Source organism: Saccopteryx leptura, chromosome 1 (genome assembly GCF_036850995.1).
Source record: "Saccopteryx leptura isolate mSacLep1 chromosome 1, mSacLep1_pri_phased_curated, whole genome shotgun sequence".
Taxonomy (NCBI): Eukaryota; Metazoa; Chordata; class Mammalia; order Chiroptera; family Emballonuridae; genus Saccopteryx; species Saccopteryx leptura.
The window spans coordinates 375,927,710-375,941,190 of NC_089503.1; the positions used below are offsets into that span (position 1 = coordinate 375,927,710).

At 52.2% G+C, this 13,481-nt stretch overlaps 1 protein-coding gene and 1 long non-coding RNA gene across 2 annotated transcripts; both read left to right on the forward strand.

Moving 5' to 3' along the window:
- The first annotated feature begins 590 nt into the window (after positions 1 to 590).
- LOC136389564 (uncharacterized) lies at positions 591 to 4,657 on the forward strand. The gene is made up of 3 exons (XR_010748314.1): positions 591 to 671; positions 4,156 to 4,308; positions 4,554 to 4,657. It is a non-coding gene; the product is annotated as an uncharacterized lncRNA (long non-coding RNA).
- A 2,194-nt stretch (positions 4,658 to 6,851) lies between these two features.
- TCTE1 (t-complex-associated-testis-expressed 1) lies at positions 6,852 to 12,877 on the forward strand. Its single transcript, XM_066359305.1, has 4 exons — positions 6,852 to 7,203; positions 8,190 to 8,758; positions 10,768 to 11,217; positions 12,656 to 12,877. Exons 1-4 carry the CDS (start codon positions 6,930 to 6,932, stop codon positions 12,863 to 12,865), a joined length of 1,503 nt encoding a protein of 500 aa, XP_066215402.1. The 5' UTR covers positions 6,852 to 6,929; the 3' UTR covers positions 12,866 to 12,877.
- Positions 12,878 to 13,481: the final 604 nt, after the last annotated feature.

Below are 13,481 nucleotides of genomic sequence, written 5' to 3' on the forward strand. Positions count from 1 at the left end.
ATTTATATTACCCGTACAGACCTTAACACCTAACCCTTTGAGTTATAACCTGAATGTGGTTTCAGGACCCTGGACCCTGGTTGAGGACACAGGGAGGGACCTGGGGAGGAGGGGTTTTCCAGGGACTGTGGTCCTGGGCTGGGTTGGAGTGATGCTGGAGACGTAGCATGTGAAGCCCAACGGACCTGTGAGACGGGATCCAGGAAATGAAAGGCCACTTGGCATGTCCTCACATCCCCATCTAAGGTCAGGGTCATTGGGCATGTCCCCACTTTCTCCAACTGAGGGCAGGGTGTGCCCTTAGTGGGGACATTAGATGGTGGCACAAGAGCCACTCAGTCCTGGTGGCCTCAGCCTTCTGTCTAGAATGTCAGAAAGGATTCCTGCCCAAGAGAAGGACCAGAGCCTTGAACACGCTTCCAGCCTCCAAACTCTGGGATTCTCTAACTGCCCTGTAGGCTCCCCAGGGAAAGAAGGCTCCAGAGAGTAGGGTGACTTCTCTGTCACTTCTCGGGATATTCTCTGTGGGCCTTGGGAGCTGTCTGGATGCCCCAGGGCCCCTGACTAGTGCATGTCTACCCATCCCTCCAGGCTCCAGGGAAGGTAGTGCCACCTCTGCCGGCTCAGCTGAACACTGGCGATGCCCAGGCCGGATTAAGGCCACCTGCAAAGTAGGTGGAATTGTCACAGGTCTCCTGCCTTCTCATTCTCCTGTGAGCCCTCCCCATCTTCTCCCACTTAGTGCTACATTTTCCTTCCTTCCCCACTTCGCACTTTGTGTTTGGACCTGAAACTCATTCACACTGAGGTGTGGATGACTGATAAGAGGATATATAATTTCTGTATACTTAAACTGTCAGAATAATATATCAAATGACTTCTACATTTTTTAAAGTTTGCAACATTAGTGTCATATATTTCATAATTGACTATGACCTGAAATAATAAGATGCATTTTTAAGAAGCACTTCAAAGTTAACATGAATATATATACATGTATGTAATATTAAGATTTCATTTCATTGTGGGGGTGCATTTCAATATAACAGGGTTGAAAGCCTTATGTTAAGGGCTTGAAATTCCCAGAGTGGGATGCCAAGGCCTGGCTGCTCTCCCAGCCTGGGAGGCCCTAGCTGACAGGCCCTCTCTGCATGAGCATAGGACCCTACTTCCCAGCAAACATGCTTTCTTCTTTCTGAGTGGAGAGTAGGAAAGTGTGGGATAGGGGACATACCAAGTGACTGTGACAGAGCAGCACACTGTGCTCAGAGATAGCAGCCCACCCTCAGGCCCAAGCCTCGGCCCTCCTAGGTGTCCTAGGGCCGGTCATCTTCTGGGCTGGTCCTCAGTTCCTTCGTCAGTAGAATGGAGCTATGAAGCCTGCCCTGCCTCTGCTATTGAGTGCTTGCTAGACTCAAATGAGAGAAGAGCTCCAAGAGGAGCTTGTGACTGTTCCGTGCTGAGCAGACGTTAGTTGGTGACACTGTCCCGTGGCTGGAGAGAGGGGAGGTAAGACTGGAGGCTCTGGATTTTCAGGAGAAGAAGAGGCCGCAGCAGTTAGATGTCAGGCCCTGTGTATAATAACCTGGGGGCCTCTGGCCCTTTTCGGCCATTGCAGTGAACTGTTTCATCTACTGATTTAGGATTTTTCTCATAATTTAATTCACCAGATGGTGAGCCTATCACAATGGTCAGGACCCTTCGTTCAGAAAGGGGCAGGAATCCCAACTGTTAGCTTCGGCAAAAGGGACTTGTTAGAAGACACCAGGTTAGGTCTCAGAATGGAAGGAGCCGCTGAGGAACCAGGCAGTTCTGGGGACCTCAGGGGCTAAGACGGGACGGGAGGCAGCCAGGTGCTGTGTTCACCTCCCATCCCTGCTGGTCTCTACCTGGCTTCCCTCCCGCTGCGGCAGACAGGACTTTTCCACGGGAAGGGAAACAGCTGCCTGCAGCAGGGGATCTATATCCTTCAAGGACGTGTCCTTCTGCCATCCTCCTCTTGGACAAACCCCCAGGAGGACTCAGATTGGCTTGCATCAGGTGGCCACCTGAACCAATCACTCTGATGATATAGGATAATCCTACTGGCCAGAATTTATTATCAGAACAGGATGGGCATCCCAAAACAATAGCTACTTCACCTAATGCAGACCTGGCATCAGCTGCGGACTAGAGATCAAAATGAGTAGCAGACGGTCCCTGCACCCTGAGGAGCTCACAGTGTGGTTGTGGGGAGACAAGGGTCCATCAGATCACTGAAGTGCCCCAGGTACTAGGGGTCTGATAAAGGGAGGTACTATTTGGGGAATGGGGGACAAGAAAGGCTGAAAGATTTCAGAGAGAAAGTGGAGCTTGAGCTCAGACTCAAAAGGAGCCCTGCTTCCTGAGCTGAGATGGTGGGAAAAGCATTCCAAGGAGAGGGAACAGCATGAGCTAAGGTTGGGCAGCGGGAATCAGCCTGGAGTGTCCCAGATGCAGAGAAAGCACCCAGCCGCAGAATGCCTTCTACACCGAGTGGAGGAAGTGACCAGCGGTGAGCCACTGAAGGGGCGCATGGAGGCCTCCCATGGCAGCTGTGAGAGGGCTGGAAGTGCGAGGGCCACACCGGATGGCGGACCAAGGTGCTGGGCGCCTGGAGCTGCCATCCAGGCAGACAGCGCGGTCCTGAGCAAGGCGGCAGCGAAGAGGAGACTGCGGGTGCTGGGTGGAAGGGTCTTTTCCTCCTCCTCCTCCTGCTCCTCCTCCTTTCTTCTTTTTTTAAATGAGAGGAAGGGAGAGAGACAGACTCCCGCATGTGCCCTGACTGGCAACCCCCGTGTGGGGCCAATGCTGGAATTAGCTGAGCTTTCCTCAATGCCTGGGGCTGACCCTCTAACCAATCGAGCCACTGGCTGCAGGAGAGGAAGAGAGAGAGAAGGGGGAGAGGGAAGGGTGGAGAAGCAGATGGTCACTTCTCCTGTGTGCCCTGACTGGGGATCAAACCCCAAACGTCCACATGTCGGGCCGATGCTCTATCCACTGAAGCAGCCAGCCAGGGCCCTCCCTGGCTTCTGGTTCAGGCCTCTGGTTGGACCGTGGTGACCCCAGCCAAGGTAGGGAGCCAGGAGCAGGAGCAGCTTAGGGGAGGCACTGAGTTCTCTTGCGGGACAGTTGAGTTTGAGGGAACTGGGGTCAAGGCCAGTGGACCTGAGTCCACAGCCCAGAGGAGAGTGAGAGTTGTGATCCATCACCAGGAGGGGGGCAGGCCGACTACACAGAACCCTGAGAAAGCACAACACATGAGGAATGGACAGAGTGGGAGGAGCCTGTGCTGGAGACTGAGAAAGAAGAGAGAGGTGGGAGGGGAGGGAGAGGGTGGCAGCCCAGTGGTGGCTGAGAGGGCAGGCGTCAGGGTAACGACCTGCGGGGGGGGGGGGGCACAACTGATATCATCTTTTTTTTGAGAGAGAGAAAGACAACAGGAAGGGGGAGAGAGTGAGAAGCATCAACTCATAGTTGCTTCACTGTAGTTGTGCACTGTTTCGTGCCTTAACTGGGGATCAGACCTTGGGTTCGAGGTGAGCCAGCAACCCCTTGCTCAAGCCAGCAAGCTTTTGAGCTCAAGCCGATGAGTCCGCACTCAAGGTAGCCACCTCAGGGTTTCAAAGCGGTAACAGTGTTCCAGGTTGACGCTCTATCCGCTGCGCCACCACCGGTCGGGCTTATATCATCTGCCTAACATTAATAACAGGGAGGCAAGGAGTTGGTTCATATCCTTTTCAATATACTTTATTTTATATTTTATTATGTTTTTAATAATAGATTTTTAAAAAATCATTGGAACCAAATTTCTTCTTAAAAGAATCCTCTGTGTTGGGTAATAATTTTCTTCCCAAAAAATATTTTTGTAATATCTTTTTTTTTTTTTTAAATCAGGAAGTTATTAAGTGAGAAACAGTCAACTCTGACCTTGTTATGAGGTTAATGGTTTCAACATTTGCCTTACAAATAGCGTCAGACCTGGTGGCCTATGGAAGTTTCTGTGAACATCATAGGGTGGTAGTGGCTCTTCTTTATACCAGCCATGCACAAGGAACCCATGCAGGGACCCTCTGCCTCCGCCCCTCCTGGAGGTGGCTGCAGGCTCTAGGACCCACCCTTGGACTCGTCCTGCAGTAGCCTGCCCAGGGGAGGCTGCAGGCCAGAGAGATTAGGACCAGACCTCAGGAGGAGCTGCTGGGTACTGAGACAGTGAGGCATTAGTCATCATCGAGGCTGGGCCCAGCGTGTGGCCCACAGGAGGAAGGAGAGGCCCCACCTCCCAGGATGGTGAGTCCTGACGGGATTGTGAGTAATGCCTGGAGGGCCGGCTCCAGGGCAATGCCCACCAGTCGCCTGGGGCTTCCCCTGCCAAGCTGGGTCCTGCTCCCTGGGGTGTGCCCACAGGGTGCCTTGCGGCACACGGGGACAGAGGGGAATACAGGGCCGTTCCAGGCCAGGACTTTGGAGGAAACCCACATGTGAAGGTAGCAGGAACGAGGCTGGTCTCCTGTCTGTCCTCTTCTCTTGCCCAGGTGGCCAGGCCCCGCTGTCTCTTCCAGCCCCAAACACAGCCACTGCCACCTTGCCCTTCACGTCTCCTCTGGAGAGAGGGAAGAGCCTCGCTCAAAGACACCGTCTCAGGTTAGTGCTCAGTCGGGAGGTGTCCGGAGTATCCTCTCCCAGCCTAGGACCCCTGTCCTTCCTAGTGTCAACAGCCTCCACACACACCCTCCAGTGCTCTTTCCAAATACTATCAGTATTATTCAAGTATTATTGTTATCCTGTTTTACAGATAAGGAAACTGAAACTCAGATAGGTTAAGTACCTTGGCCAAAGATCACACAGCAAGTCACTGGCAAAGCCAGAAACGCAAAGTCACCTGATGTCTTTAAGCAGCACAGCCCTCCTGGCCACACCCTCTGAGGGGCCATTAGTCAGAAAGCACCAGCTGGTTATTCCACAATTTTGGACACAATCTCTGAATTTGCATTTGATTTGCATAAGGGTGTCACAAATACATAGATATCTTGCCTACAATTCCCCTTTCTTTCTCTCTCTTTTTCTCTGTCTCACCCACAGACACGCACAGCCAGACTCTTCCTCCTTGAGGTGCCTGGTCGGCTGGGGAGCACCATCTGGTCTCCTCCACCTGCCAAGGACACCTTTACTGGCTCAGAGTGCTCCTCCCCAGCAGCCACTACGCAGGGCCCCAAGTCGGGGCACAGATCTGAGGGGAGGGACGCTGCCTGGAGGAGTTGTTGCGTGCTGGGCTGCCCCACTTGGGCCTGCCGTCTCAGGGCAGGGACAGGAATGCACAAATGGGGGGGGGGGGCGTCCCCAGCCCCAGATACATCCTCTGTCTTCTCTCTTCAGCCCCAGATTTAGCTGCCTTTTCACCTCCCACAATTTCCTGCTGCCGTCTGGAATGCTGGGAGGCTGGAGAACTAGAAAGAAGGCTGGGTTGGGGAGATTCAAGGAAGGGGCCCTCAGAGGGGAGGAGGAGAAGGTGCCGGCACCCTGGACAGAGTCGGTCCAGTTCCCCCTCTCCTTACTCTCTCAGCTGCACTGTCCAAAACAGTAGCCACCAGCTACTTTAAGATTTTGAAGGCTTCATTTGAAAAAATAAATGTAAAATATTTTCTCAATAATTTTTACATTGATGACATATTTAAATGATAACATTTTGGACATATTGGGTTAAATATAAAATTAATTTCACCTGTTTACCTTTTTTTTTTAATTCAGAGAGAGGAGGGGAGGGAAAGACAGACTCCCACATGTGCCCCTATCAGGATCCACCCAGCAAGTCCACTAGGGGGTGAAGCTCTGCCCATCTGGGTCATTGCTCCATTGCTCAGCAACTAAGCTCTTCTTAGCGACTGAGGCAGAGGCCATGGAGCCATCCTCAGTGTCGGGGCCAACTCATCACAATCAAGCCCTGGCTGCAGGAGGAGAAGAGAAAGAGAGAGAGAGAAAGAGAAAGAGGAGGGGGGAGGGATGAAGCAGCAGATGGGTGCTTCTCCTGTGTGCCCTGACTGGGAATCAAACCCAGGACATACACACACAGGGCCGATGCTCTACCACTGTGCAAACCAGCCAGGGCTACCTGCTCACTCTTTTTAGTGTGGCTACTAGAAAATTAAAAGTAATCTATGTGGCTTGCATTACATTTCTGTTGGGCAGTACTATTTTCAACCCATCCTCCAGGCCCAAAGTTGCTATTCTTTAAAATACTTATAGCAGGAAGCTGTTTTGAATTATTATACTTTGGTCTTTTGGCAATACACATTCCTACCCCTTACCCTAGGAGGGGCAGTACAATGCAGAGGTGAGAATATGAACCTGATAGACTGAGTTTAAGTCCATTCTTGTTATTTTTAAGCTGTGTGACATTGGGAAAGTCAGTTAACATCTCTGTGCTTCAGTTTCACATCATAAAAATGGGAATATACAAGCACCTATCTCAAAAAGTCTTTCTCAAGGATTAAATGAGTTCGTATGAATATTAAAAATAGTGCCCAGTATACAGCAATTGCTTGTCATTGCCATGTAGTTATTATTATCTAAAATTTGGGCTGTTCCTCCACTCCTCCAAGTCATTTTATTGGTAACTGTTACCGTCATTTCACAGAGGAGGCCATCTGAAACTCAGAGAGGTTCAGTAACCTGCCCAAGGCCACACATCTAGTCAGCGGGATTTGCACCTGGATCTGTTCGATCCCAAAGGCTGAACCTTAAGAGCCATTCTGTGCTGCCTCTCCTGAGAAATGCCTACCGAGACCCTCCAAAGGAACACTCCTACCTCTCCTCTGGCTCCAGGTTCCCACCAGGATCTACCAGTCTGAGAAACTTCCCGTCGCAAGACCGTCACCAGGGGGTCACCTGCCTCTAGGTTGTCAGTCACCAGCATGGAGGAAACCCTCACAGTGCCACCCACAGCTCACAGCCGGTCCATCGTCCCTACCGAGGACCAGTCCTCGACTGCAGGCCAACCTTTGAGATCAGGCTCGAAGTTCTCAAAGGCCTCAGTCATCCCACCCCCCGTGAAGCCCAAGGCCCCGCATTCTGGGACCAATGTGTATCTAATGCGCAGGATCATCGCAGAGGATGCTGAGTGGTCGCTGGCCACTGTGCCCCTGCTCACGGAGCTCTGTATTCAGCACATTGTAAAGAACTTCCAGAGTGAGTCTCTTCCTGCTTGGGGCAGGAGTGGAGCGGGATAGGTGCGGACTGCCCGGGGGAGAGGCTCAGAGGCTGGGTCTCGGGACAGCCCCTGCCGTCCCCCACAGAGCCCTCGTCTCCACTCAGCACTTCCCTTCCACGCCTGCAGCTGGGACAGTTTCTCCTGCAGTCCCCACTTCCAGGTCCTCCTAGACTCCTACCCACAATGTGCCTGCCCTCCATGCCTATGCCGTCTCATCTTTTCTATTCTCTTTAACAACACCCAGCCCAAACCCTATTTGCCTCTTCCTCCAGAAAGCCCTCCCCAGTTGACAGACATGTACCGTCCTGGAGTCTTCCATGGCATGTACAGGTTCTTGGTTTGTTCTGTACTTTGCACTGTAAATGTTCATCCTTCTCAAAAACAAGCGCCAACCTCTCCTATTGGATGAGCAGCTCTCTGAGGACAGGGCCATCATTTTGTCTATAGCATCTATCACCACCAAGTCTACAGTATATTCGTTTGACTTGTTTATTGTCCGCCTCCCTTCATAAAAGCCAGAGGCTCTCTCTGCTTCATTCACTTTTATACACTCAGCACTTAGAACAGTGTCTGCCCCATAGCAGGTGTTCAAAAAATGTTGTTGTTTTGAGATGAATGAATCAAATCAAATTAGAAGCCTCTGAAATCAGGGATTGGCTCCTCTACCAGACTAAGTGATGACTGAGGCTGGACCTATGACTCCCTCGTAGACTGGGGCTTCCTGAGACTAGATGCTAAGACGTCAACTTTCGGGCAAGGAAAACCCCAAACCCAGGGGCTGTGTCTTCTTCTTAGCCTGAGCCTCCCAGAGAGTAAAGTCTGTCTCCTCTCTCAGACTGGGGCTCCCTGGGCGGAGGGGAGGGTTTTCCCTTTCCTCAGTGGCCCCAGGCAGGCCCAGCCAAGAGCACCAGGTGGTGGTGTCCCCAACATGGTGACTCCTGCTTTCCTTCCTCTGTTCCTAAAGACAATCCTATCCTGAAGCATCTGCTTCCAGAGCACCAGAGGAAGGTCCTGAGCCACCTGTCCCCTGACCTGCCGCTGGCTATCACCGCCAACCTGATCGAAGACGAAAGCTACTGGCACCGTTGTTGTGTGCAGCGCTGGCCTGTGAGCCACTTGGGCCACCACGGCAGCAGCTGGAAACGCACGTTCTTCGAGAGGCACCTGGAGAATCTGATAAAGCACTTCATCCCGGGCACCATGGACCCTGCCGTGATCCTCGACCTGCTGCCGCTCTGCAGAAACTACGTGCGCAGGGTCCATGTGGATCAGTTCCTCCCGCCGGTGCAGCTACCGTCCCCGCCACAAAGCGGGGACCAGTCCGATTCCGGCAGCGAGGGAGAGATGGAGGAGCCCACCATGGACCACTACCAACTGGGTGACCTGGTGGCTGGCCTGAGCCAGCTGGAGGAGCTGGACCTGGTGTACGGAGTCAAGGACTGTGGCATGAACTTCGAATGGAACCTCTTCCTCTTCACCTACCGCGACTGCCACTCCCTGGCGGCTGCCATCAAGGCCTGCCGTACCCTCAAGGTGCCGTCTTCCCCCAGCCTTCCAGCATTTCCCGTTCTCAGCATCTCTGAGTCCCTCCCACTCCCACTTCTCCTTTCTCGGCTATCTACCGTCATCTCCCTCCTCTCATTTCCTTATTCGCTGACCGCGTGTCCTTTTATGAATCCAGCTGGGTTCTGGGGAGGCAGAGATGAACAAGGCACTACCCTCCCAGTCCACCAGCTATTTAGTCATTCAACGAACATCTGCGCTCCGGGCCCTGTCCTAGGTGCTGAAGACTCAGCATTGAGCAAAATTATACCATTTGCGCCCTCTGGAGCTGTCTAGTGCGATCAAAAACACTAATCAGCAATCATGTGAATGTAAAACTGCCAGATTTAGGGGAGAAAAGGCACCCAGTTAAATTTGAACTCCAAATACATATTGGATGATGTTTTTTAGTATAAATATGTCCCAATATTCTGCTTGGAAGAGGGAGAGCCTGCCCAGAAATCAGAGAAGAAAGAAAAGGGGACAGAGCATTGTGTCACCAAGCCAAGAGAGGGGTGCGTTTCAAAAAGAGGGGGTGAGCAGTCAGGCGGTGGGACGGAGCTGAGGACTGGATTTAGCAAACATGGAGGTTATGGGGGAGGGGACTATGTCAGTGGAGTGCCAGGAGCAGAGGCCGGATCAGACCGGTTCACGGAGAGAGTGAGAAGTGAGGAAATCGCATGTCTGTGATCAACTTTTTTCAAGAACTTGGCTGTGAAAGGGGAGAAAGATAGAGCAGACATAGATGAGAGGTTTGCAAGTATAGAAAACCAATGTAAATCTCCACTCAGCTGCAAGAAATGTGTTGCGTCTAGGACAGCGGCACAGGGTCATTGACCATGGTCGGTTCCTGAGAAGGCAGGAAGGGTGGGAATCGGGACTGAGGTGGGCAGCCGGCTCAGCGCAGAGGGCAGCGTGAATGTGGTGGGATGTTGTGTTTGGTATAGGAAAGCGGGGGTTCCCATCCAACGGCAGTGGAGGTGGGAGGAGATTTACGTGCCAAAAGGAGGCTTTGGGTGGCCCCTGCAGTTTGAGGAGACGGGAGAAGGCTGCAGTTGTTGTAGACTGTGAGGGGACATGTTGGCCAGAGAAACAGCGTGGAATCGGCACACAGCATTGAGGACCCATTGGTGGTTCCAGTGAAACCAACCAGTTCTGTCACGTAAAATTTTCCATCATGTCAGCTGCCTGGGCACAGGCATGCAGAAGACAGAGTGGGCTGGATCCAGAATTGAAGCTTTGCCAGACAGATGCAATGAAAAGATGAGAAAGACAGAAGATTGTAAGCTGGCTAAGGGGGGGTGTGAAGAAAGGAGAGGACCGAAGGACAGGGAGGGAAGGGACAGGCCAGCTGCTCCGAGGTGTCAGGGAAGAGGAAGGAGTGGAATGAGTCAGTGAGAATGAAAGGGGTAGGGGTTCCCATCGTCCATATTCATAATGTTAGCAGCTTTTTAAAAAAAAATCTTTTTACTTTCTTCCCATCCATTTCCTGGTTCTCACCCTTCCCACTTTCTTCCTGGTTCTCACCCTGGCAGCTTCCTTCAAAAAGTTCCTCTCCTTGCCATGCAGATCTTAGCCAGCTGAGGAGGGTGGAGCAAGGGGCTGCTGGGGCAGAGAAACCTGGATTCGAAAGCTGCCTCCTGAGCTTAAGCACAGCATGACTCTGGGTGATGACAGGTCCACCCTAAGCCTATATTTTCTGTCTGTAAGATGGAGAGCACTTGTTGTACCTCACCAGGATGCTGAGGGTGAGAGGTAGTAGTTATGAAACATTCTAGCAGCACCTTGTCATTTCTCGAGAAATGAGAGCCTTTTCCCTACCACCTGCCACCAGTTCTGCCACGCTAGGTGGACCTGTTCTGTTCCAGAGCCAGCCAGGTGCCAACAGAAGGTGAGCAGACGCTCAGGCCTCCCAGTGGCTCCCCTTCTACCTGCAGAAGGTAGGTAGGGAAGCAGGTTAGCCCAGGCTACCAGGTGTGATGGACTCTACCTGCCCACAGATCTTTCGGCTGACCCGGAGCAGGGTGGATGACGACAAGGCACGCATCCTAATTCGCAGCCTTCTGGACCACCCAGCCCTGGAGGAACTGGACCTGTCACACAACCACATCAGGGACCGTGGTGCGCGTGCCGCCGCCAAGCTGCTGAACCACGGCCGCCTGCGTGCGCTAAACCTCGCCAACAACCAGGTGCGTGCGCCTGGCGCCCAGTCACTGGCTCACGCCCTGGCACACAACACCAACCTCCTTGCCCTCAACCTGCGCCTCAACTGCATCGAGGATGAGGGTGGCCAGGCGCTGGCCCATGCCCTGCAGACCAACAAGTGCCTCACCACGCTGCACCTTGGAGGCAACGAGCTGTCTGAGCCCACGGCCACGCTCCTCTCCCAGGTGCTCTCCGTCAACACCACGCTCACCAGCATCAACCTGTCCTGCAACCACATCGGACTGGTAGGCTGCAGTCCCTGGGGCGGGGAGGCCCAGGAGAGGCCCTGGGGCCTTGAGGGTGGGGGTGGAATCCAACCGCCATGAGGTAGTTACTGGGTGATTGTTAACATCACAGACTTCACCTCATTCAAATCCTAGCACTGCCATATAGCGCTTTGGTTAAGCTACTTAAACGTTTTGGGCCTTCGTTTTCTCATCTGTAAAATGGGGACAGCAATAGTATCTATCTCTTAAGTGCTGTTACTGGGAGGATTAAATGAATTATACTTGTAAAGCAATTAACCATTGCAGGCACTAGCTAGATGCTCAGTAATTGCTAGCTGTTACTGTTACTCCAGGTGATAGAAAATTGAGTCTCAGAGATATTAGGAAGCTTCCCGAGAGCATCCAATCAGTGGCAGAGCTGTGCTTAACTCCAGGACTGATGGAAAGCCGAGGTCCTTTCCAATAGAGTGTCACTCAAATGTTCCTGATCAAGCCTCAGAATAAGAAACGCTGTTAACATGAATACCTCGTGAACATATACATGAATATATAATTGAAATTTACTTTTACTGCTTGGTATATCTGTTGATGTTTCCTTTATCATCTACTTTATTTTTTTTATAAATGCTTCTATATCACATTGACTTTGCAACACACTATTGGGTCACAACCATAGAACAGCAGCATTCTGCTTCCCAACATGAAATTCTTTTTATTATTATTATTATTTTTTAAAAATTTTAATTTATTCATTTTGAGAGAGAGATTGAGGGAAAAGAGAGAGAGAGAGGAGGGGAGGGAGGAGCAGGAAGCATCAATTTCCATTTGTGCCCTGACCGGGCAAGCCCAGGGTTTTGAACCGGTGACCTCAGCAACCCAGATTGACGCTTTATCCGCTGCGCCACCACAGATCACTAACCCACCCAACCCAGCAGGAGCTGGAGTTATGGGAGCAGTGAAGAGGGCCCTCTGTGGTCTCCAGTTAGGGCCCTGCACCTTCTTCCAAACCTCCCCATAGGACAGTCTTGCTCACACTCACAGTCTCCAGAGGGTGTGCTCTTGGCTACAAGTTACAGAGAGCTTAGCCAGGAATCAGCTTAAACAAAAGGAATATTCATTATGTGCCATTATCAGAAGCCCCCAGGATAGGGGGTCCTGGGGTTGGAAGATTCCTTGGCTCAGTGCCAGGCTCCGCTCTGCCCATCCCTGCCATGTGACCATGGCCTCTCTGGTGCTCCTCGTGTGGTCCCAAGATGGCTGCTGCAGCTCACATAGGACAGAGTAGAATAGAAAATGTCAGCACGCCACACAAATATGTTAAGAACTGTTTTGTGAAACTTCTGTTCCAGTCACATCTCTATAAAAGATCTGTGAGTGTGTGTGTCTGTGTGCGCACAAGCGTGTGATCCTCGGTAATGATGTAAAAACTGGCCTTTCTCTTGTCCTCCCCTCCCAGGATGGTGGGAAACAGCTCCTGGAAGGCATGTCGGACAACAGGACCCTTCTGGAGTTTGACTTGCGCCTGTCTGGTGTAGCCCAGGAGAGCGAGTACCTCATTGGCCAGGCCCTCTGTGCCAACCGTGAAGAAGCCCGCCAGCGGGCCTTGAATCCCAGCCACTTCGTGTCACCGCTCATCGCCAAGGGCCCTGAGAACCCTGTGGGATAAGATAGGGGACAGTGTGGGGCAGTACTCATTTCATGCCCCTACCATGCCTGCTGCAGAGTGTCGCACTGGTCCACGGGGGGAGGGGGGAACCACAAAGATCCTTGGGGTGTGATCAAGGACTGTGTGCATAAGATATAAAGCAGGGAGGCCTAGGATAGGGGAGAGAGGGGTATTAAGTGGCACCCAGCCCCCTACCCAGAGAGAAGGTATTACAGGAGCCCCTGAAATAACTGACTTATTCCATCTAGGGAGAGGCAGAACTCTGAGGGGCTGTGCCTGCCCAGACTTCCCCGCGGTGCCACCCATGCCTCTGACCCCACCACTTTCCCCTTGACTGAACAGATCCTTGGCCTGTTAACCTTCACGCACACACCCTTTCTCCTTGCCTACAGCTGCACTTTGCCTGGCTCTTTCACCCTCACCCCTGTAGACACCACCTCCCTATCACTCAACTCTGCTTAAGTAACCCAGTTCTACAGGCCGTGACATCCCCTAACCCTTCCCCACAGCCTGGGAAGGGGATAACAGAGGTGACAGGAAGGACTCCCCAGAGAGCTTCTCATGGGAAGGAGAAATGGTGCCAGAAGTGCCACGCTGGAAAGGAAAGTCAGTGAGT